Source organism: Agelaius tricolor, unplaced genomic scaffold, assembly GCF_023055355.1.
Source record: "Agelaius tricolor isolate 1412-34295 unplaced genomic scaffold, bAgeTri1.0.p SCAF_5, whole genome shotgun sequence".
NCBI classification, from domain to species: Eukaryota; Metazoa; Chordata; class Aves; order Passeriformes; family Icteridae; genus Agelaius; species Agelaius tricolor.
The window spans coordinates 29,810,949-29,836,970 of NW_027269265.1; the positions used below are offsets into that span (position 1 = coordinate 29,810,949).

The window sequence follows — 26,022 nt, forward strand, 5'->3', positions numbered from 1 at the left end:
TCTGTCACTTGTTACTTGGGAGAAGAGCTCAACCCCCAGCTGGCTACAAGCTCCTTTCAGGCAGTTGTAGAGGCCGATAGGGTCTCTTCTGAGCGTCTTTTTCCCTAGGCTAAAACTCCCCAGTTCCCTCACCCCATTCTCATATAACTTACTCTCTAGACCCTTCACCAGCTCTGTTGTCCTTCTCTAGACATGCTTCAGCACTTCAATGTCTCATTTGCACTGAGGGCCCCAAAACTGAACACAGGATTTGAGGTGTGACCTCACCAGTGCTGAGTACAGGGGGAAAATCACTGTCCTGGTCCTGTTGGCCACACTAATGCTGATACAGGCCAGGATGCCACTGGCCTTCTTGGCCACCTATCCTTGAAACACTCCTATAAAATTTTTTCTTTTCCAATGAAATTTGATGTATTAATAAACAAGAAGTACCTTATGCTTAGTATTACACCTGGTTCCTGTCATGGTAAGTCTTACCTTTTTGCAGTGTTTCAGCATCAAAGACTTGCTCCTTGAAGAAAGCTCTGAAGGACAAAGGACTGGCACTGCAGTCTTCTGAAAGTTTGTCAACAGCTTGTTTAAACATAGCAGCTAAGTCATGAAGAAGTCCATCTAAATCAAGGTGAGAAGTAGATGAGGAAATCAAGCTCAGGCGTACTGAAATTGATGCACAAGATGCAGAACTAGACTCCACAGATTCACACTCAATTTGGAAGCCCTCTGACAACATCTTCATTGCAAAATGTTTTCTTTGGAGTGGATCATCAACTACTGCAACAACATGCCATTCAATGGCAGCATCTCTGGGTAGGTGAGATATTACTACCACAGCAAGCAACCCACATACTGCAGCTCCATCATGATACATCTCCGAATCTTCAACCTAAAAGATAAGCAAAATATTGTCCATATTACAGAGTTGTAGAAATCAGTGTTGCTCATATTTAGTTAAAATATTAAAAAAGTATATGCAGTACAGTTATTTCATTGAAATTGCTTTTTCCCTCAACTTTCCTTATTGAAAAGTCATCTTGAGCAATTATGAATTTATCTGACAGTATCTCCTCATTTTTGCAATCTCAAACCATTACTATTCCTGTACCATTAAAAAAAACAACTGATCATAATTTATTTTGCACTCATTCTGCAGTCAAGAGAAATCTTTTTTCATACAGTGACTTTTGTTTGTACCAAAGGTTTTTGAAGAATAAAAAAATGGTAGGAACTACCAAACCTACAGAAATGAATCAGTAAATTACATAAGTTTTGTTTTAAAAATTGGAGTACGAAAGATTCAGTTCAGATACAGCAAAAATCTAGTTCAGATAGTTCTAAACAGCAGAATTACCCTGATCAAACCCTCTTAGAAGATAGAATATGTTTTTTAAATAGCAGAGCTCATTGAGAACGTATATTTAAATTGTTTTCACATCAACCAGCATGTCTAATTAGATAACTTGATCAGCTACATCTGAGTAACTGAGTTCCTTTTCTTCTGATGGTTTTAAATAGCTTTCAGATACCTGAGCATCTGAAATTTTTTGACCAGTGGATTACTTTTTTCCTTACTTTTCCCTCAATTTTTATGAAGAGACAGTATTAGCAATTTTTAATATTAGTAGCTTATACCATCTTCTGTACACAGATAATAACTTTATTTATATACCAGTTTGCTTACATTCCAGTATATACTGTTAATATTGTCCATTGCCTGACCTCTGAAAGGAAAAATAATAACAAGGCAAACCTGTCATTTTGTCTGAAGTCGATAAGGCCATATAACTCGCAGTACCTTCAATTCACAAGCTCAATTTTCAACCACTTGCTCTCAACTTTGAGTGGAAGAAATAATGACATGTTCCAGGCACTTTATTTCAAAATTCACTCACAAAGTTATTGACAAGAATTTTGCACAGAACATCTTTGATTCTTGACCCTTGTGAGCTGTTTACATGAAAAATGCACTTACTTCTATATTAATGATAGTGGAGTGCAATTCTATCCCAAACATGTAGCAATTGCTTTAGCATTTCTGGTTTTGATATTGTAACAGAAATAGGGACAATTTGTCTCAAATTGCAATCACTTCAGTCATAATAAAATCTCACAGAGTACTGTTTGCTTTCAGTACTTTCATTAGGCTGGCCAGGGCTGTTATTAAGGTAGCTACACATAAATGTTATATTAGCACTTAACAGGAGCACAGTATTCTCCTCTAGGAGATGAATTCTAACCTTGTCAATATAATTCTGCTCTGAGTGCTGTAAAACAGTTTGAAAAGATGAAATACTGGAGCTTTGCACTGAGGAAAAAAAAAAGTCATGCTCATTCAGGCTTAAAGGCCATTTTGCTGGCCCAAGGTGCTGAGGTACTGGTTAGGAAAAAACAGTCTAAAGAAGCTCTCTCAGGTCACATCAAGCACTAAGACAAACTTTTCTACTTCCCTGTACTTGTCTTAGGTTGTTAAATCAATTACTCGCTATTTCTGCTTGCCTTCAGCTGTCATTTAGAATATGAAGAACTACATGAAAATTAAGGCCAGAAGAAAGTACATTTCCAAATTTAACAAATGAGAATCATTCTGTGTGAGAAACTACTCATGGTGCACCTGTATGGTACCATAACACTCATAACCTTTAACTTTAGTTTGCACAAAGCACAAATGACAGAGTTACTGAGGACTAATAATCTTTCAACAGTGGCTACAGAATCATATAGAAATACTTTTAACAGTGACCTCTTCTGAGTTATTTTCAAGAAATCGCTGACATTTGTGTTATACTTGGATACTGCATTTAAGATTTACCTTTCAGAAATTTACAGTTTTTTTAAAGGACTAAGTATCTTTATAACTGAATATCTAGCCTATCTAGTAAATGAAGACAATTACATAAGGTCTGCTAAGAAATTATATGATGCTAAAACAGTATAAGTAAGTATTAAGAGTGAAAACAAAGATGAATTATTTTGTTGGCTAAATTGTTTTTACAATTGATTCTGCACTCTCATCAATGAGATTTATCACTTCTGGCAGACAGCTGTGGTACTTTGAATAAAAACTTGTTTTTAGAGTTCTTCCCCAAGGATACTGTTAGACTGTTCTATAAAGGAGCACAGGTTTTGGGCTAGTCTTTGTTCTACAGCTTCAAGTCCTGATCAGAAAAAAGTAAGGTAAAAGAGCATATAGCTTGGGTTATAATTTTTGAAAAAGAACTATCAAATAATTCTTGGGAAGCTCTAAAATTTTTATTGAAAGAATTGAAATCTATTGGGGCAAGCACTGTTGAAAGCAGTGATTCCTTAAAAGTATGCATTACCCAAATTTTTCAAGTCTTTATGAATTTCATTAATCTGTAGGTGTAGTAGTCATCTAAAGATATTTGCCCTTTAACCCTTTTTTTCTAGCTATCAGTTTTCAAATTATTTTCATTTCATGGGAAAAGCATGTTCTAATTTCCACTTGTTAGCCTTTCCATTGGATTTAATCATTTCAAGGAACAAATACTACAAGGTAGCTCTGCACTAAGAGAAGTTTGAATGTCACAGGGGAAAATAAGGAGATTTAGAGGTTCAATGGCTGACTGCTGAGATTATATGGAGAAAGATTCTAATTATGTGCTATACTTTTACATGATCTGATTTAAAGAGGGCTGGAGAAGGACAGCAGGTAACATCTGTTCCGCATGTAGGAGACACTCTCTGAAAAAAATGCTTCTACAATGACTTTTTTTAGGAATAAATGTAGTCTGGATCATCTCAGAGACCACACTATGACAGAATTCCAATTCTGTCATGCTAGGAAATGGTAGATCCCAAAAACCTTGGACAAAGATTTGATAAGACAAGTGATTTAGCTCCAACTGAATCTCAAATTAGACTGTCCTCAAAACATGTTTCATAATGTCTTCCCTTTGCCAACAGGATCATTTGCTGCTTAATTTATCAAAGATGTAAAAGACTGAGATCCAGAAAATTTGAAAAAGGAAGCCAAAGGGCAGATTTTTCTAAATATGTGCATTGTATCTATATCATTCCATATATGCATTTTATCTATATCATGCCATATCCAGAGAAGGACTACAAACATTTTTTAAGACATTGCTTTACAAAACCCCCATAACTCAACAAAGGACTTTTCCCACCTTGAAGAAAATACAAATTCTCTTCTGGCAATACAATGCATGTTTCAATAACTCACTGGAGAAACCAAAGGTACAGAGTACATTTAAGTATGACTGAGAAAGTAACTCCTTACTTCTATTGTAAACACTGAGAAAACTGCCATGCTAAGCTAAGTGACATCTTGGAAAGTCTTCATGGACTGGTTAATAAAGAATTACAGAAGCTGACAACAGTTAAAAAAACAAGTAAGGAAAGAAAACAATGTGGGTAACTTTGTGCCTCTGTAAAAATCCACAATTCACCAACATCTTGAGTAAGATAAACAACTCTGGATGTCTCAACTGAAAAAGGACATACTATATATTCAGAGGAGAATAAGTATGATCAAAAGCTCTGGAGGGTCTGATTGGAAATGTTCTGCAGCCTTCTTAATGAGAAGACAGAGGCTTATAAAGTCATACATGACATAAAAAGAGTGGATAGGGATAAGAACTGATTTTGCACACTTGTCTTTCTGTACTAAAAGCTATGGACCATCAAATGATATTAGTAAGAGCATAGTTTCAAAATGAACAATGGTGGTGACACCTACAATTCCTTGATGGAGAATGCTCTGGTTGCAAGAACTTTACAGGGATTCAAGGGGAGCCTGAACAAGTTCTTAGAACACAAATTCAGTGGGCATTATAAAAGAGATATAATAAAATTCCTGGATTATTTTAAATTTCTATGTTACTAATTTATATAAAGCTTATCTTTTATATAACAAAATTGATTTGATCAATTTAAATATTAATTAAAATAGTTTGAGGTTAGGAGAATATTAGAGCAGATTTATGCTTTTACTGGTTTTACTATTCACTTCTTCTTAGGGCTAGTGTTTGGAGTCAAAATACCAAGCAAAGTCTACACCATGCTGTTATTGTTACATTCTCAAATAAGCATTTATGCTGATAATAGCAGCGTAATAGCAGGGATTTCTTGTTTGGACTCACAGATTTTTCACAATTAGTCAATTAGTCCCTTCCAACATTTCCATGATTCTAAAGGAATTTTATGTTCATCTGTGATATTCCAGACTAATTTTATAGATGAATTGTGAACACTGAGTCAAGTAGATGAATGCAGGTAACAGCTTTGAGAGCTTAAGCTTCTTCAGCAGAGGTACTGGCACCAGGATATTGGGCTGGAAGAAGTGAGAGTTCAATGTGGTTACTCCTTCTGAGGGAAGAAATGTTCCTCTTCTTTTTCAAAAAGAAGAATCACATACAGAACTGTCATGCTACTTTTAGGGGGACATATATATCTTCATTTCTGCCTTAACTGACAGAGACAGCATGGACACCTAAAACACAACAGTCCCAGACAGTGCCAAGCAGGAGGTTTGTCTGCTTTAGGCACCTGCCACAGGAACAGGGGTTTGGAGCTGCCTCACACTGGAGCCACCCAGACAGACTGCTCTGTGTTAACCCCTCTAAAGTGGTTCTGTGATGGATCTCAATGCAAATCTGCAAAAGTGTAAGGATGTTTGGGTAGAAATAGAAAGGGTCAAAAGGCTTGACTGAATACTTGTTGAAGGCCACAGTACTACAGTTATTAAGGAACATACAGTTCAGTAAAGTATCTAATAATGAGAAATGAGAATAAGAACTTTCTGGACTTTGTATTTGTGCCTAAACTGAAGTGAAAAGGCAGCTTGGTAGAAACATTCCTTAGCTAACTCTTTTATCAATATGTTTACTTCAGAAATAGCTCTTTCATATCCCAAGAAGCAAAGGTTGTCAGTGGGTTTCTAAACTTGTAATTAACCCTACATAAGTACAAAAGTGTTATCTGAACTGCTGCATGCATAATACTCTCCTGAGCATTGCACAATACTCTCCTGAGCATTGCATAATACTCTCCTGAGCATTGCACTGATACAAGAAATTATCACATTGGTTCACAGTATTACCAAATCCTTGCATTTTCTGTGACTCAGTTCTTGGTAAAGATTCACCCAATTTTCATTGTCCATATTCAGAGAGCCACAAAATACTCTCATGCTAATGAAGGCCTGATGCATTTACAATACTGCTACAAACCAAACCAGAATCCAATAGAATGAGAAGAGTTAAGTGAAAAACACTTGGTAGTAAAGGTTGTAAGGGTTGTTTAAAACAAAACACAAAGTTTTGTTTTAAAGGTGCTAATCTTATAAATAGAATTCTTTTTTTTTTTTTTTTGTAATACAAAAAAAAAAAATCCAAGGCAGAACTATTAAAATTGCAATGAAAAGAAAGGAATAATGAGTTAAAGACAAACCTATCTTCAGTCCATTGCATAAGTATTTAACTGTTTTGCTTAAACTGAAAAGGCACACACTTTGGCCTTTAACATTTATTATATAAATTTGTTTGACTATCCTCCCTTTGTTCCAAATGAGAAATATTCTTTCTGTTGTGTTACTAAAGACTAAGGACTATCTAGCTCTCAGCTGAATATGGAATCAGGCTATAAGAGGCAGAGATGAATGCATAATTGGTGTCTCTACAAAGAAGTGACTTGGAGAACAAAAAGAAAGATACTGTGATGTTACTTTTAGAAGCTGAGTTTATGAAAACCTTATATGGTATGCATTATTACACCATTACAGTGGCAAGATTAATGTGCCTTTAAATAATACATTTAAAATTTCTTTTACACTCCCTGCATTAAACAGAGTGCATCAAACTCTTGAGATCCAGTTGAAGCTTTGCTAGAGTCTCTTACAACAATAGGTTTATGACTTTAAAAAGTAAAGATTCCACTAGGAAAACTGCATAAGAATGAAAATGTCAGTTCCTAAAGAAAGTAGGATAGAAGCAATTCTTTTCAACATCCTAGTTTGTCTAATAAATAGGCCACATGCATTCCTGGTATAACACGTCTGAATTTAAATAGTGAATACCACAGTATTTTATAACAATAAAATTGCTATGAATGTTCCTTTTGGAAAGCGTACAAAAATAAGAAAAGTCAGACATTTAGTATTTCTTTCTGAAATAAAACAAATTATTTGGTGTATGTCAAAAAGACATTATCACAAAACTGGCAGACTAAAAACAAAGTCTTATAAACTGGATATGTGTCATAGAATAAATACTGTAAATATAAAAAGAAACAAGTTCTTCAGAAATTTTAATCCTCTCTACTCACTCCTCAACATGTTGGACAAAGCTGGAGGTAGTTCAGTAACCATTGTGTCATGTAGAAATTATTTTGTACAATGTCAGATGGGAAACTGAACCTGTACTTACTTTGATTGTTACTGAGCCATGGAAAATTTAGAGCAAACCACATGGTTCTTTATTTTTTGTAGCAGCATCTGATAGCACATTTTTGAGAGAAATTTCTTTTTGTGCAGCCTTTAGCTATCTTTAGAAAACAGAAGCATGAAAAAGGAAAAACAGATACAGGGGAACAAATATGAGTATAGAAATTTAGAGGTACTACTATTCCTCAGGGTGCTTTCAATCGATTTTTGTAATTTAAATGTATTTCTAATTAATGTGTTCTTTTGATATAATGATTATAATTCTGCCTGCGCATATTAGAGAAAAATACAAATTAAATTTTCAACTTAATAATTGTGAAAAAAATTCTGCATGTAGCTATAGTAATGATGCAAAATTAATAATTAGATATGAAATGGTCAGCAATTAACATGCCAAGCATAACAGCTTAACTTTTCTCAGAGATGCATTTTGCAGGAGGATGAAATGACCATATCCCAAGTTATTTTAGTGGGAGTAAAGAAAATGTGAAATTTCTACAATGTATTGATGGCTATTATTAGGAATAGACAAGGTGATGGGCTAGAATTTTATGGTAATCAACCAAGTATGTCAGAAGAAACTACCAGAAAAATTAAGTAACAACACTCTGAGGGCCCAAATCCCATACAGTAAATTTGATTTATAAGTTGAGACAGCTTTCTGGTGCATAAAGGATATATTGAAAGCCTTGCAGAATCAAAAATTTCATGATGAATGGTCTCTGAATAGTGCCACTGGAAGAATAGGTAAGCATTACATAGAAAAGCAAAGCAAATATAGAACTGATGAAAATAGAGAGTTCATAAGAAACCAGTTCAATAACTTTACATGATCTATAGCTTATATTGCTCAAACAGAATAATTTAACAACTTGCTATTCTATCTTTTACCATGATTGTCAACAGAGGCCAAGAAGTGGTATAAATTTTCATCATTTCTGTGTCATAGAAAAAAGGGTTCTGTTGAAATTTAAGACGTAACCTTACAAGCTCTCTTTTGATTATATTTAGTACAGAAGGATATCGCTTGCTTGTTAATTTTGTTTCTCTTTTCTATTGTTGGATCACTGTGTTTTCATCCTTTTATTTCAGAAACTGAGAAGCTCTGACAGGATCAAAACAAGAGCAATCAGTATCACATTTCTATGAAGACATAATCAGCTTTGAACAAGTCTCTAGAACAAATAAACAGTTGAAAGCCTGAAAAATGTACACAGAGTCTGCAATAACTAGGCTAACTAGCTCTGTTTTCTGGACTTATCAGACCGGAACTTTTCTTGCAAAGGAAGCTCAAATAATTTCTTGTTAGAATAAATTGAAAGAAAAACAGAAATTGTAAACTGACCTGCTGAAAGACAGACACAGGCTTCTGCAAGCACAGTAATGGAGAAGCATCTTCTACTGAAAGACTGAGACTTCCATTTTTGCATCATTCCTCAGGTAAGTATCACAATCTTGTTCTAACCCATTATCTAAAAGCACAGTCTCATCAGCCCCACAGACATCAAGTTTTCAACCACTCAGTGAATTTTATACATTTCAATCTCTCTTCAAAATACATTTCATAATTGTATATGACAATCATGCCACCACCAGAGTAAAAGAAAGATTTTAAAATTTATAATCAGTTATGGTAAGCGTGTGATAATATCAAATGGAAAATATACAATACCATTTCCCCATCTTTTATAGATATAGATATTAGTTATAGCACTCATTATTAAGATAAAAGCATGTTCAAAGTACTGCAGTGGAAGTGTCTGGACTGAGGAACTGAGAAGCACAGGACTGCCAGAAGGGCTACCAAAGGGGCAAAATACCTGAAATGCAGAATTAGACAATTATTATTAATTTTAAAAATGGACATGACTCTGATTTTCCCTCTTAATTACTCCTCCTGATGTCTCATGAGACAGATAAAGTCTTAAATTTTCTTTATTATAGCTGATTTAGGGAGTAGGGGTTTAATTTTTTAATTTTTACTTTATTTTAGAGAATTGGTTAAGGTTTCAGCAGAACTCTGATACAAGTGCTCTGATACAATATGAATGCCTATACCTTTTTTCCCTAATTCAAAGGGGTCAAGAAAGGATTTTCACTTTTTTAAAGTCCATACAAGCCTTTGTTTGTTTGCCCTACTCTGCAGAAGTTGTCATGCTACCACGTGTACATATCAACCTGACAAACCCTGTTCCTACTGCATGTGAAGCTCAGCCTTTTCATTCTCACCCTGTGGCATGAAGTATTTGGAACTCCTAAGGTCTGATATATTTTAGTGCAAGTGTACTCACAGAGTTCAAAATGGGAATTTCTGGGTGAAATGTAATGGTCTGTGATATACAGGTCAGAATAAATAATCTAATGGTGCCTTCTGGCTGTACAAGCCACTCAAGCTATGAAATCAGTTTTACCCAATACTTCTGCTCAGCCTTTCTACCAGCACTGAAGTGCCAGAGCTCTAAAATCCCACACTGAGAAGGCAACCATCTTACTCATTATGGCCTTTAACATCCCTTGCTGATAGTTTTAAATTTTTAAACAGCCCTACCTGTCGAGCTTCCTTTTATGTGTTCTCATAGTTACAGATATAATTTTGGAAGCAAAATATCTAAACACCAAGCATAATAAAAATGAAATGGGTTAAAGCTTATTAGCAGTAGGGAGCAGATGTAGCAAAATTCTGCCAGTTCCCCTACATTTCCTCCCCAGCAGGGATTTTCTGTCAAGCTGTGAGTTAGTTCTATACACTAATCCAGGCTGCTGTTGCTGCAATTGTACCTTTCTATACCTTGCTATTGTACTAGAAATTCACTTTGATTTTTGATTTCTTCCTTCTTAATAATAATATTTAAAGCAGTTCCTGCAGAGCTAAATGTAAATTCAAGCACCGCATGCTAGATGCTCAAAAGGGCATGAAAATGTAAAATTGATAAGAAAATAATTACAAACTGAAAAGCTGTTTTATTTGCTTAAAAAATAGTAACTTTCTCTCAACGAACTAGAGGTTCCTGAGCCAAGACATAACCAGTTAATGACTGAAGTTAAGATCCTTGAAATACCTCTCAAATATACATCATTCAATATATCAGTTACAATGTGGAAAAAAAAAGATAAGTATTTAAGGAACAAAGTCATAAATTGATAGTAATACAAACTGAAAGCAAATGAAGTCTGCCACATGAAACATGATCACAGACTGTCACTCTGAGGGTTTTTATTCTTCATGTGTAGTGTCAAAAATAAGCACTTAGGAAAAAGAGTTGAACTGAAGTAAGGATGTTCAAGATGGAAAGATTTCAGTTGAAAATCATCTGCGGGTGTGTACCCAAATGGGACAGAAAATGAGCACAGTTAATGGTCAAAATCTACTTTGTGGGCATTATGGATAACGGATTTTATGATAGTATTTGAATTTTGGATACTGATTGCAAAGACCTTTTCTTTGAAAGTCTGCTTCCTTCTGAACTTTGACAATGAGCTCTGGAACCAATTTTCAAATGAAATATCTGCTTTCACCTCACATATTCGAATTACATCATCTGTTCGTCTGTACACGTAAAGGACCACTAGCTACTCTTGTCAAGCCTATAACTAAATTTTGTAGAACGCAAGGAAGAAAATTTTGATGCTGCAGGAGGCAGAAGAAAAACAATTTGAAAACTCTGATGGCACTACTAAACTTCCACCAACTGTCAGGCTCTCCCTCATTGCAGTAGCCACCTTGATTAGTAAGATGATATAAAGATGTGCAATTGAAAATAATTTCATAAAAATCACAGAATGGCTTGAGTTGGGATCTTGATCCATACACCCTGCCATGGGCAGGGACACCTTCCACTAGACCAGTTTGCTCAGCCAGGCCTTGAAGGGACCTCTAGGGATAGAGCATCCACAATTTCCATGGGGAGCCTTTGCCAGTCCCTCACCAACCTCACAGAAAAGAATTATTTACTAATATCTAATCTCAACCCGCTCTCTTCCAATCAGAAGCCACTTCCTCTTGCCCTGTCACTACATACTCATGTAAACAGTCTTGCCCCATCTTTTCTGTAAGTTCTTTCAAGGTACTGGAAGGCTACAACTAGGTCACCCTGAAGCCCTCTCTTTTCCAAGCTTGCTTCAACAACAAGTCCATGTCCTTCCTGTGCCGAGGACTCCAGAGCTGGATACAGTCCTCATGGTAGGGTCTCACCAGACTAGAGGAGAGGAGCAGAATTATCTCCCTCAACCTGCTGCCCATACTTCTTCTCATACAGCTTAGGATATGACTGGCTTTCTGGCAAGCAATTTTATTTTGAATGTGATGCTTTTTAGTACTCAAATTTTTACTGAAAAACACATTTTTTCATTCCACCTTTTGTATATGAATATTTTTGAGGCAAATATTGTTTTCAATAGACTACTCAGTTACTTTCATTTTTTAATATGGTATGAGTGCAAAACAAGGTTGGCTAAATGGCATAGCATATGACTATTAGGGCTTCACATGTCTTTTATTTTAACTCAAGCCATTTACATTGACCAATAATGTCCTTCATACAGTTTGGAATTTGGATTTTGCAGGACCAGTTTTCTCCCAATTCAGTGTTACAAAAGTCAAACTCAGATGATTGCAATTCAGGGACTTTCTTAAAATCCACTATACTGGGCTGCCCAAAAAGTTAGGAGAAAACCTCATCCCTGCTCCAGTTTTTACTGTCAAGCATGAATCTATATGATATATAAAACAATATAATACTTTGGTGTCTCAACTACGTCCCCTCCAAGCTCTGCCAAACCCCAACCTTTTTGCTGGGTAAAGTAGGAGAAAGAGAAAATCTTGATGCTGTGCAGGCACTGTTCAGCAACAGCCAATATTGGTCTGCTATCTACACAGTGTTAGCCACAAATCCACTATAGGGGCTGCTGTAAAGAAAATTAACTCCACCCCAGCCAGACTCACTGTGAGAGAAAGTTCACAATAACCTACAAGTTCTAAGACAAGTTTTAGTTAATGTGTAGCTATTCTCAGCAGTCACTGCAATGAGCCACATGGAAAGCAAATTTGTTCTTCTGAAGATGAAGATACATCTTGCAGATTACTACTGAAATATATAATGGGGTCTTAAATCACACTTCTGAAACCAGGTGACACCATGAACAGAAAATTAGAATGGAAGGTTTTCAGTAAATGGCCTTTAAGTGACATGTATTAATATATATATTATATATAATATATGTATTATATATAATATATAATCCTTGTTACAAGTTGTTATACTAAGAAAAAATACAAATATATATTAATGGATTATTCATGGATATGCTTGTAATGTGTGTATATATATATATATATATATACACATATATAATGTCTATATGCATTTATTCATATAAGAGGAGGGAGGGAGAAAAATCTGTAGATGTGTATGTATCCTCCACGTAGCTCTGCAGAACATGCACAGAGAGACGGTGAGACGTGAGACCATGCAATACAGAGTTGCTATCTGCAACTCCACACAAACACTCATTTGACAAATTACAGTAATCCCTTACCAAAATCACCATCTTAATTAAAAATGGTCGACAATTAGTATTTTCTTCAGCTAACAGTTACATTATCCTCTTTCAGACTTGCTCCTTTGTTTATATATATATATATATATATATATATATATATATATATATATGTGCAAAAGTAATTATTTTGGTCACCTACAGAAGATGGCCAGGGTGTTTCCAGGAAGGTGCTTATAAGTGAGATGCATAAAGACCTGCATAATATTAACACTGAATAATGTCCAAGATAAAATCAAAGTTATATTTCAAGTGTTATCACCTGTGTTTATGGCGGTAACATCCAAAGGACTGATGAGAAGTGAACAGGTATCATATCAGCTGGATGCATTTTTATTTTTCATCAATGAAGCTGAATAAAAACAGGGAGGAAGCTGAAAGTGATTATTCACTGCTAGGTAGCATGCATGTAACTGGACATTGACAGGGGGCACTGCTCCTTTTTGCTATGCAAAAATTTAAAGAGGTTTCAAAATAAGATAGCTCACTTTCACACTATCTTATGTGCTTTTTTGAAAGTGGAGTATAGGAAAGCATAAATAATTTTTGGGTTACTTTGGCTTTTATGAATAAGAAAATTAAGATATTTTATTAATTTTGAAGACCATGTTATATCCTTCAGAGAAGAGGAAGAAGAAGAGGAAATGAAATTATTATTATGACCGGCACACAGAATCAGAGATGAGGCTAATCAAGTACTGAAATTTAGTAGGATCCCTTGGACCATACAATAAAATAGTAATGATTGATGAGAAAAATTAAAGTGTCATCCCTGGAAAAGACCAAGATCTAGAGTAGCTGCTTAGTATTGAGTATCAAACTACTTGCTGGAAGCAGTAAATTGGAAGGGATGTTTACGGTCTGAAAGAGATTAACCGACTACAGTTTCAGGAAGGATGAGTAGTTAACAAGATTATTTATGTAGACTGAGGTGGTAATATGGCTCTTCTTTCAGTCCTGATCAACAGGATTATCTCATCCAAAGGAGAACAAAAGATCTTTGAAGGTGATGAAATTCTGAAATTCCATCCTTTATTGTAGGAATTTAAAGGGTCCTACATGTACTTTGGACTACAGTTTTATAGGGAAGTTTCCTGAGTGAAAGTTGGACCTTGATCACTTTTAGACCAAAATGGCATTTTTCCCTCTATAATGTGGGCAGTGACAACAGGTACTTGCTTCAGGGATGCAACTCTGTTAATGGCTTTCACAGTCATCACACATCAGACTTTTGACCAGAGGTTCTGGCCTAAGCAAACAGTGGATGCATATATGCACTCTTGCACTCTTAGCACAGAAGTGACAGGCTCAAAACAGAATTAATGTTTTCAGCAAAGGAGATGAAGAATCACTCAAAACCAGTCTTATAAGGGAACTGCTGCAGGGGAACATCAGTCAGCCTGAATGAACCAGGCTGTTTACCACCCTGAATAACCTGACATGCATTTCTTCACTCTGTCTACCTGAAAAACAACATTCAAATGCATGGATATATTACCTGTAAATGGCAAATAAGCTAGTGCAAATCAGTTAGTGGAAATCACAGAATTATGCTGACTTATACCAGTTGAGGATTTGATGGTATCTGTGGTTATCTCCACAAATGATTACAAAAGAAGTGCTCTCCTTTCTTATTTTTTTTTTATATTCTACAAGTTAACTTCATGCGTTCTCTTTAAACTATTATGCAATCATATGATTTTTATACACATATATTCCCTTTCTAAAAATGGCTTTACTTAAAGTCATGTTCTTTTAGTTGGCTATACTAATTTTAAACATTTTGAAGGCTCTGCTCATGTTACAAATAGAGTATTATAGTCTTTTAAGAAAAAGTTCAAGTGGCAAACCTTTCACCTCCCATTGTTGCCCAGTGTCAAATGGCAGATTTTTTCCAAGGACCTCTGGATTTCCACTATCTGCATTTGATCTGTGTTAAATATTCTCATTACAGTTGCTTCAAATGAATAGAAAAGCTTTGCCTAATCTGAACACAGGGGAAATGAAATATACTAGGCACGAGATAAAAGACACACCAGCACTGTGCAATTTAATGCACTGTGTGTTCTGAACATGGGCCATAAAAGAAGCCTGGGTTTATATATCAAACTGTGGAAAATTCAAAATAGCATCTAGTTGCAAAATAGATGTTATGAAGCTGATGGGACAAAAAAGGGGAAACAGTAACATGTGTATTCTTCCTACAGAATTTTTGATAGGTATAGGTACTGGATGTCAGCAATGGTTTTCAAAAATATTTACTTTTCTTCTGGTGATATTACACATCATATTAGTTAACCTATGTGAGGCTTTACTGCAATGTAAATGTAGCAGTGTTCTAATCTGTCATTTTACCTTTATAATACTTGTTTACTTGTACTACTCATATTCTGACTATTTTGTTCAAGAAACTAGTAAAAGGAGACCAATTAAGTTTAAAAGGAGACCAATTAAGTTAATATTACTTATAGTATTATCTATAGGACACAAAATTTACAACAATTTTTGGAAATCTAACAATTGCATTAAATATATTAACCAATATATATAATAAATTAGACAAAAAAGTGTACCTGAATATTACTGGCTTAGAAACATCTGTTCAGAGTGGTGAAAAAATATGTATTTTCTCACAGAAATCTGTGAAAGTTTTTAATATTCCATTTTAAGTTTTAAAGTCATTTTCACTATGGGCAAAAAAAGGATCTTAAACCTTTGTCCAATCCTTTGCAGCAAGAAAAATTTTCAACTTCCACATTTTGAGCATAAGCTACTTCTGTTGTGCTTAGGATAAAGTGTTAGAGAATGCACGAATTTTATTTAAATTCATGACACTCTGTATACTTCAAATAGCACAGGAATGCCTGAACAATGCACAGACTGCTGTTACAGATGCATGATGCCATTCTAAATGACTGCCATGAAAACACACTAATTACTGCAGGAAACAACTGCACGTAGCTAGACAGATTCTTGTTCAAGATTTAACTTGTTTATAACTTGGGACCTGTACATTATTTGTAAGGCAAAGTGGAAAGGTACAGGAAAGTACCAATGATATTTACAGGAGTGCCAAAGAAGGTACGATGCAGGGGCTCCCTGGAGGGGGCCCAGTGCCCTCGATAACTGCTCTTAGATACATATCTTTAAAAAATCCTAGTTTGGGTGTACTTACATCTTTTGAACTCTAAACAGTTTTTAAATCTGGTCCAAAAGGTTTTAATTCAGATTTTAAAATTTGGCATCAAGTTATCCAAGTGCTGAAATAAGTGTGGAACCCATTCACAATATATATCAGATAAATCACTGTGAATCTTTTTTCCATCACTTCTGCACTACACACTATTAAGACACACACTGTCAACAATCTGACTGGCATTCCTGACAGAATGAAAGTCAACTGCAGCACTCTTTGCTGGATTTGAAACAATCATGGGATCACAGCCACTCATCCTGAATTCTCACCATAAAAAAAAAAAAGAAAGCTTCTGTCAGAGGAAGATGGGCTGGTGAACTTTTAAAGTTTGCAGAATGTTTGCTCGGAAAATTATTGGTGGGAGACAACTAATACCCAAATGGAAGTGGTGCTATAAAAGTAAAAGGATATATTATTTTTTATGTTACAGGAAGTATTCCACTGAGTAGATTTTTCATGACTGAGCACGGAAAATACATTGGCAGCTGCCTATTACAATAACTAGAGGGGAACTGATCTATAATATCAGATTTTAAGAAAAAAATACAAGGACCTTAATGCTATTAATACATCTTGCTATTACATTAAATATTATCTTTCTGTGCAACTTAGTCTTCTAATCTTAACAAAATATACTGTTTTCACTGTCTCAAAATCTCCTTTCACCAATGTTTTGGGTTACTTCCAAACACAACCAATTCTAAACTTTCTGTTGATAACAAAACAGAAGTACTAAATTGAGTACTAAATACACTAAAGTATTTCCCTATATTTTTTTCTTTTTATAATGAAGAAATCAGAGATAGATTTTCAGAGAGTTCTGGAAAATCTGCCTCCAAGTTTTGTATATATTTCATCCAACCAAAATAACTGAAACTAATCTTTAGCATTCAGACATTTTATAAACAAATTTATTTCAAAAGCAGCAAATGGCCTCAAAATTTTTCAGCTAGGAAGTTAATGTGCCCTTATCTCACAGAAAGAATTAATTCACAGTACTTTTCCATGGAATATACAACCAAATAACAACAGTCTAAATGAGTATTTATTACACAGTTTATCAGGATTTGTATATTTTATTAATCTAGCTATACTAAGCCTTTCCAGGGATTAGTGAGATGTAAAAAATAGAAAACACAGCAGTTAAGCAAGCTAGAATGCCTGAAATCTTGAGACAGCGCAGCATGTTTCTTCTTTGTATAGGTGAGGATAACAAAAGGAAGTAAAAAACAAGCATTCAGAGGTAGAAAAAAAGTAATCATTATCTTGCCATCTCAGTTAGCCTAGGGGAATCTGTTGTATAGGCAGCAGTACAATGCACCAGTTGAAACAGTCTAACAAAATACTACAGGGATATCTCTGCACAGAAAGCCCATGGGTAGGGGAAGGAGAAGTTAGGGTGTAGACTCAGCTCCCAGCTAAATATATTGGGAGTACTGTCTAAACGGTACAACTCAGGCCCTACTGAATAAAGTGCATTCACAAAGTAAATTAATAAAATTTTGCAGGCACAGTCACTGTTATATCATTATACAATAATTATTTGGAATATTTCCATCTATCAATAATGCCATCTGTCCCATCCAATACAAATGGACTACAACCCATCTGGCTTACTTTTTTCTATTGATTACTCTGCTGAATGAGTTAGCAAAACCGCTTATAAAATCATCATATTACATGACACTGTCATTAAAAGATGTGAAGTAAAGAAAAACACAAGATGAGACTTAATTGGAAAACTGTCAGTCCTTCTTCCAGAAAGTTTTAGCAATGCTATAAGCTTCTTTCTTTTTTTTTTTTTTGGTCACTTAAAAAAAGCACCAAGAAGACACAAAGCCAAAAAACCTCCTAAATGCTAACTACTGGACTAGACTGAAATTGTTCTAGCACACAACTGCTATTAGGTAGAGAAGGTCCCTCAATTTATCTCCTCAAGAGTCAGAATGTCCCTAACTATGCCTGGCAATCACAAAGAAATTGTGGAAGGAATGTAACTTAAAAATAGGGTGGAAGAAAGCTGATGATGGCTGGCACTTGTATTTGTTATTTCCAATAAGTCTTCCTATGTCATTTGGGTAATTGTCTTTATGCTATTTTTGCAGCCTCTGTTTTTTTATTTTATTTTTTTATTTTAACCATTGCTTCCCTTAACTATATTTTAATTTCTCCAGCAATAAAAGTGCAATTTTATGCACCTACGGAATTAAGTGCCAGCTTCGGCTTCTTCACTCTAGATCTCAATTTTTACAATACTTTTTAAGTTTTAACAAAGGAAATCTCTCTTGCGTACATTCAAAATGTCAATCCAAAGATCTTTACCTCAGTGATTTAGGTGGTGTTCTTTTGAGTGAACCCTTGGTGGGGCTGCTTTCCTATCCTTCCCTCCCCACTATTTTTTCTTTCTACTACTACCTTAGATCCCTGCACCAGATTTGTTTCCTCTGTCACCCCAAATGGCTTTTCCAATGACACTGAGACCCAAAGGGACACACGAAGGAAGAAGAGAGAGGAACAGGGCCTGGATTCCAGCTCTAAGGACACAACCCTTGATGCCTGTGGGTAACTGGAGCTCAGGGAGGCTCAGGGGGTTATACTGTAGGGTTGAAGCTGCAGGAACGATGCTGGGAGCACAGATACTGAGCTGCTGTAAGGAGTGAGGGAAATCAGGATGACAGGAGTAGAAAGGAGTTGTGTAAGAAGGAAGGAATCATGCTTGAATAAGGAAGGGACCAGAGGCTGGGTGACTGAAACAACTTAGAAGTTTCTAGGGGGTCCAACCAGCTTACTGTTACTGTTTGCTCCCTCTCTTACAGTCCTCTCCCATCCTCACTAGAACACTTCTCTGTTAATAACATATGAAATATTTCCTCTAGAAAAAAATAGATTATTCCAAAAGATACTTTTTATAATTTATCTAAATTTAAAAAAATCTTTCAATTTATTTAAATATAATTGGTCTTTCTCTTTGTAACTCTAGAAGCTCCTAAAAGACGATTGTCACTAGTAATATTACAAGAAGTCTTCTAAAGTCCAGCTAAAAGTGTCAGACCCTGTGGCCTTATCTCAAATGAAGCTTTGAGCAACTGCATGTCCACATGCAGCTCTTAGAAGTAAATCTTTTGTGCTATATAAACACATCCAGAAAACAATTCTCATATTTCTCTTTATATTATGCACTGTTAGGTCTAATTTATTGGTGTCCTTAACAATTTATAGAATATTTTTTGTGCTTTACTTACTACTGCCATCAAGCATGTAGAAGGATTCAAGAGAAGTTGCCGAACAGTATTATTTATGTAGAAGATAATTACCAGGTATCGCTGCATGGAAGAACGTTAAATTTCTCATGCTCTAGAGAAAAAACACCTTTGGCAGTTCTGATGCATATGATTTAGTCACCATTTTAAATACAATTATCTTAATATGCCATCGCTTTGCTACTAAATATAGAACATTCAACAAACAGAAATACAATCTAAATCCCATCTTTAAAACATAATTAATTCTATGTTTTATGATGTATAGCTTACCAAAAATGAGTTTTGAGCTGAACTGTTTTATTTTCACAAACTCCTTTTTTGATGGATGAGAGAAGGAGAACAGTTTCAACTGACAAACCATTTGTTCTTATTGAGTAATATGTAGGTTCCTACTGGTTCAGGTCTTTTGCCACTGCTTAAAATAAAGAATAATAAAATACTTTTGGTTTGGCTGAGTCAGTTCCCTTGGCGAAAACTGACCATTATGTCACGTCATGGTATTTAAGAGAACTGACTGTAGCAGCACTGGAATATCAAAACCTGAACAAAACCACATAGGTAAGGAATCTGCCTTCAGAGTAAGGCTACCAAATCCTGTCTTCCACAGAGAAAGGCAGTATCTTACAGGATCTGGAAGGCTGCTCCAAAATAAAAACTGCATTATTGTTTTCACTATTACTATCGAATAACTGAGACAGAAGTACAACTGAAGAACAGTTTATAATTTTTCAATATATAATCTCTGTTGTCATTAACAATTTGTCATTAACAGGACAACTGTATTTTCAGGACAGGGTAATTTCCCCCTTCCCTTGTAACAAAACTATTTGTTTAGTATTTTTCTGTGCTTTGCTTTGTACATAAACCCCTACTAATCAAAAATGCATGTCCAGATGTGGTCTTAGAAGTCCAGCTGAATATAAAGGAATAATGAGAAGTAAATTGCAAAACTCAGTTATCATAACAATACTGTTTGCAAGCAAGTGGGCAAAAAATCCTCAACAGAACAATTGACAAAAAGTTGAACTAAAATGCCCATTTCTCATTATGCAAAAAATATACGGACACAAGTAATTCAGATGAGGTATTGTTCACAATTTTGTTAGAGAAATTGACTGTTCTTTAGGAGTTCTTTAACATAATACTTTGAGGAATTAAGACAAAGTTAGTGGTGAACATAACTTTCTATTAAGCAGTTTCCTTTCTCAATTGTCCACAAGCACTTATGAGCCAGAACATAACAGCTCAATCAAACCTTTACTGGAACCCCTCTGAAATGTACTGCGAAATTCTGATATTACTGCAAGACTTAGAAAGGAAAAAAAGACAGCTCAGAAAGAAGAAAATGGATAGGGCAGCTACCTTTCTGCATTCTTCTAATTTCCTCTGCCACACGGAGCGAGCAATAGGAATGCTGTTGCTGTCAGTTACATAGCAGCTGGCTGAGATGACGTGGTGGAGTGTAGCCTCCTGGCTCATGGCTCCCAGAACTCGCCCAACGTGCCGCAGGGACAGGCTGGCCTCGGCGCGGATGCCACCCCTCACCAGCTGCATCGTGCAGGGCACCAGAGCAATCTGTCCCGCACAGTAGAGAACATCACCAACCTAGGAGAGAATCAGATCCAGTACATAAGACTCTGGGAGTTTACAGAAGACAAGGAAAGCACCTTTCTGTCTTCCAGCTGGTATCTTTCAATAGTACTTTTCTTTGCCATAACTTGTTACAAATAGAGCAAATACGCTAGGCTAAAGATAATGCATGGATTAGCTGGAATCAGCTCAGAACAATAATCTGATGTGGACTGTTACAGCTGCTGGATCACACTCATGCCATGGTTAAATATGCTCGTTTTCTTTTCTTTTGAGAGATGATGCACATTATCTTCAATACTATTTTTTAATCTTCTATTCTTAAGTTTTGTTTTATACAAAACCATAAAAGAATTTATCAGTAGACACCTGTAACGTCTTTAGTAAACTAATTTAAAAACACTGTAAAATTATATTAGCAGAACACCTAAATGACTGTGTATGAACAAAAAGTGATGTTATTGCACCAGAAGGTAAAAGCAAATTGTAGATTGAAAATAAAATGCGGAAGAGTGCTACTTGAACAAAGAGATGCTCCTTGAACAAAGAGATGGGTCACCTTTTGAAAATAAACTTTAATGGGTGGCCAGACTTACTACTGCATTGCAGTTACTTTGGGCTAATTTTCCAAAATCTTCCCAGCAACACTCTGAAGACCTACTTTTTTTAACAGCAGCCAGGAAAGGAAACATTTATTCTTATTATTCAGACATCTCAAAGATTTTTTTAATAAAATCTTAATGTAAATATCAAAACTTTTCATCGTCTTATGCTGCACTTCTCTAGAACATCTGTGCATATCCTAATCAGTGAAACAGTAAATTTTATTCTCTATCAAAAGAAAACTAAGTATAGAAGTGGGAAGTAAGGTGGGTGTAAGCAGCTTTGAAGTCAGCACAGGAAGAATTTTGCTAGGAGTAACAACAGAGAAAGGAATCTTTCGGAAGAATTTTGCAGAACTTACTGTATAAACTGTAAAAATTCCTCAGAATTAAGAATAATTAAAAAAGAAATCTGTGTCCTAGAAGACATGGCAATCAAACCATGTGACAGACCCATATGCAACTCCAAATCTGTCCTCATAACTGTCTGTGTCTCACAAAAGACTCACACATGTAACTATTGGAAGAGTATCTTATACAATTTGGCATACAAGTTCTATGATTAGCAGCTGAAGAGGGGGAGGAGGCAGAGAGGAAACAATATATCAACTGACACACATCAACTATTTAAATGGTTTAAAATACCTGAAATATTGTTTGATAATGCTATATATAATCCTGAATTTGGAAAAAAAATATATGAAAGCAATATTTTGGTTTACAGGAACAAATGGTCTTTCTTTTCTTTTTTTTTTTTTTTTTACAGTACTATTTTAAAATATGTGCCACTGAACAAGGGAGTCCAGCCAGCTACCAAGTGGCATACTGACAAGATGAGAAACAAATTCAGAAAGATATGATTCAGAGGGGCACAGGTTTGTTTTTAAAGCAAACCATTCATTTTCACCTCTGCAAAGTGAAATCCATGCATTAGTCAAAAACTCCAATGCAGGTAGTTTATATTCCTACAGGAAAAAAAAAATCACACTGATGGTATTTCTTCCTTTTTATCCCCTGTTGAGCTGCTGGTTTTCCATGCATCACCCATGTTAATTATTAGGTAGACAGAAGAGCTGTTCAACCAGTTCACTTCCCCTATTCTTGAACAGATTGTTTGAGACATAATATGAATACTAATTAACGATAAAATATCTGTCAGTGTTTTGAAATACAGACCAAGATAGCACTTTCTTAAAGTATCCTGGACAGTTCTGATACAATTAGCCCCACTGGTCATAAGCAAGGTCATAAAAAAATCTCAGAAGGATTTGAGCAAAATTGGCACCACTTTTGGCTAAGATTCAGTGGGAATTTTGCAGTTTTTTAAAAATCAATTGAAAAAATCCCTCTGTTCCTAACATACTTGTTTGTATCTTAAGATGCAATTAATAGAAAAACAATGTTTCCAACAAGCCACCATGTTATGGAAGGGTGGATGCAAGGGGAAAAGAGGGGAAAAGGATAAAAAAATGGTCACAGATTTGCAGCAATTGTATTGCAGGGGGACATAATTTAGAATAAGGGAAGGAGGAGGGGTATCTCTGTTCTCTTTCCCAGTGACTCAGTCATGAAAAGCAAGCATAAATAATCAGCAAGGACAAAGCAGCAAACCAGTACAAACACTGTTTTAGCAGATTTCAAGACGTTGTCTCTGGAATGTTTGAAGCATTATACAGAAAATTGTTAGCAGAGTAAAAGGCATTTAAAACAGGGAAGTCATCATACTATCTTGTTCACAGTACTGAAATCTTACAAGAGGAGCTGTCACAATGTATGGTGTCAGTACTTGTGTTGTGAAAGTGTTCTGCAAAACCCTGCTAGAACCTTGCAACAGTTTATCTTTTTGGAGCACTTACGAGGATAACAGAAGATCTTTCAGGGTGTAGATTCACAGGGTATCCAGCCTGGCCGACTTGCATTATACAGGAAACTCAGCATAGAAACAAAACTACAATATAAAGGATCTATGTTGATCCTTAGAGGATCCATATGTGTACAGTGGATGTCTCACTAGGATTTTGATTTTCACTGTAGACCATACACATTATTTCCAGGGCTAAAATTTAAATAAAGGCTTGAACCAAAGACAACCCTGAAAACTCAAGCTTCATACTGCTGAGATGCTCACTTGTACAAGTTTATTTCCAATATTGTTTCACAGCATTAAGCAGGTTATAAATGGAGCCTCATGTGATTCCACATTTCTTCCCTTTTTATTTTCATTTGTATCATTGCAATTTAAATGAAAGGTAAGTCCTTACAAGTTAACATAATAGTCTAGCAGCTCTTTTGCTCAGTCAGCACAACTGTAAATAATCAGGGGAGTTCAGAGGACAATCAGAACCTCAGAGGATACAATGCATGCTCTCACAGATAGAAAGCTAAGAGGTTATTTGAGAATTACTACTTTTCACAGTGAAGCTGTCTTGCAGGGATAAGTATAATTTATACTTAGGACGTGGCTTATATCAATAGAAAGCTGTATAGTAGGTTTTTTATCTAAGGTGCTTTCACTTATTAGGAAACAGAAGGAAAGCATCTATGGTATCATGGAAAGGAACAGTCAGAAGAACTCACTCAGTGCCACTTGGAACTGTTCTATATCATGAAATAGTTTTTACCAGTATTCTAAGTTACCAAAAGTACACAACATATCTCCCCCATATATATGCATCAGGAAAAGAAACAATGAGAAAACCAGACTTAATTGCATGAGGTCTAACTAAAGCTGCTAATTAGAAAGGAAAAGCTGCAACTATTATTACCTAGAAAGAAACAAAAGAAGGAAGTGATAGGATACCTATAGATATGCACTGAGTTTTTATTAAAGGCCAAGAGCAACCATGGAAAGTTGATGAAACTGTTCCTGCTGATATTATTAAAACTTGTGATTAACTGACAATATAAAACTCGCTGGAAACTTCTAACAGAGGGATCTCAAATATTCACCCACAGACACTTAGGCAAATGCTAATAGTTGCACCACAAATGCATGTTTCTTGGAAGGCAGGAGTCAATATGCAATCAGGCAAATCTTTGTTATGAATGCAGTTTGGTGTCTGAGTGACTGCTGCCCTTTAACAGGTCAGGCTGCACAAAAGGTTCAGTGCCCCCCTGACCCAACAGTGACATGACCCACTATTAGGCTGAGTCAATGTAAATAAGCAGAACTGACAACACACTAATAGGCTGCCTCTGGTCAGCCACGGCTACCTCTGACCTTAATGAAGACCTAAATCAATTAATACTCCAGGCAATAAAGACCTCTGGCTGATTAAGTTAGATAGAAATAATCTTTTCTAACGGGATTAAACCTGCAAGGTGGTGAACTTTTTATTCAATATATGATAATCCTTTCTTCCTAGGGCCCCTCTTGCTTTAGATAATGATGGCAAAATTGCTTTTTGTAATGTGACATCCTTTATTCAACTGACCAGTATGAATAAACTTTTTAAAGGCAGCATTTAGACAACAGCAATTGAAAAGCTTGAAGTTCATGCTATGAAAACAAATTGTATCTGACTAACACGATTCTAATATACCCAACCTTCAATATAATTCATGTTTTCCTTGAACTGTAAAAATTTATAGTCTGAAAATTCCAGGAATGAGTTCACAACACAAGGTTGAGTTTGATGCAGGCTTTCTTCTGAGAAAAAAATGTGCATTAGTAACTTTATCAGTAGCTAAAGTATGAAGGATATATTCCTAACTACTACTACTACTACTATTACTACTACTACTATTTATTATTATCTTTGACTAAAAATTTTTAAATTGCTAAGACACCACATATAGCTTAGTCAAATTAGTTTGCACATTATACTCAAAACTTCAGAACTTCCCTTTGGATATTTTTTTTTTCCTAGTTAGGTCAAAAAAACCCATTAACAATTAATCAATTAATCAGTAGCATACTATGGCTATTTTATTGAACTAGGTGTAACATTCCCACAGTTTTAAAGGTTTTATAATTCAGTTATCAGATGCTGTGAGTCCATTTTGTTAGTTTTCATTTTGGGATGGATGTTTCAATATGTATCTGATCACCTGATCTACAAGTCTACAAAGCCATCATCATTTTGTATTGCTCTTTACTATTAAAATGTACTTTATCAATGTGTGTTTTAAATTTTTCTCTTTGAATTTATATATTTGGGTGTTGAAAATTCAGAGAACATTTTTTTAACAAGAAGTGACAGCAATTTCATGAATGCTAACGTAGGGTGTATTTTTTTAATGATGTTTAGGAAAATTAAAATACATCATCCCACAAAGCCATATTTGACATTGAACACAGTGTCATAACATTATCAACACACTTAAAACTTTTGTGTATGTCCTAATTTAAATTATACCAAGGAGAAGCATCATGTCACATGGTATACAAACACCAAG

The 26,022-nt window shown here is 35.4% G+C and overlaps 1 protein-coding gene across 7 annotated transcripts in view; it reads right to left on the minus strand.

Moving 5' to 3' along the window:
* Positions 1 to 26,022, minus strand: part of DPH6 (diphthamine biosynthesis 6) — a 213,566-nt gene that overhangs the window by 63,809 nt on the left and 123,735 nt on the right. For 6 of the 7 annotated variants that reach the window (XM_071426993.1, XM_071426997.1, XM_071426994.1 and 3 more), the window contains 2 exons: positions 20,795 to 21,037; positions 478 to 883 (listed from right to left, as the gene is read on the minus strand). In XM_071426993.1, coding sequence (XP_071283094.1) covers positions 478 to 883; positions 20,795 to 21,037 — 649 coding nt within the window. Of the gene's footprint in view, positions 1 to 477; positions 884 to 19,719; positions 19,848 to 20,794; positions 21,038 to 26,022 lie in introns of those variants that run through there. The other variant, XM_071426998.1, reaches the window with a different exon arrangement.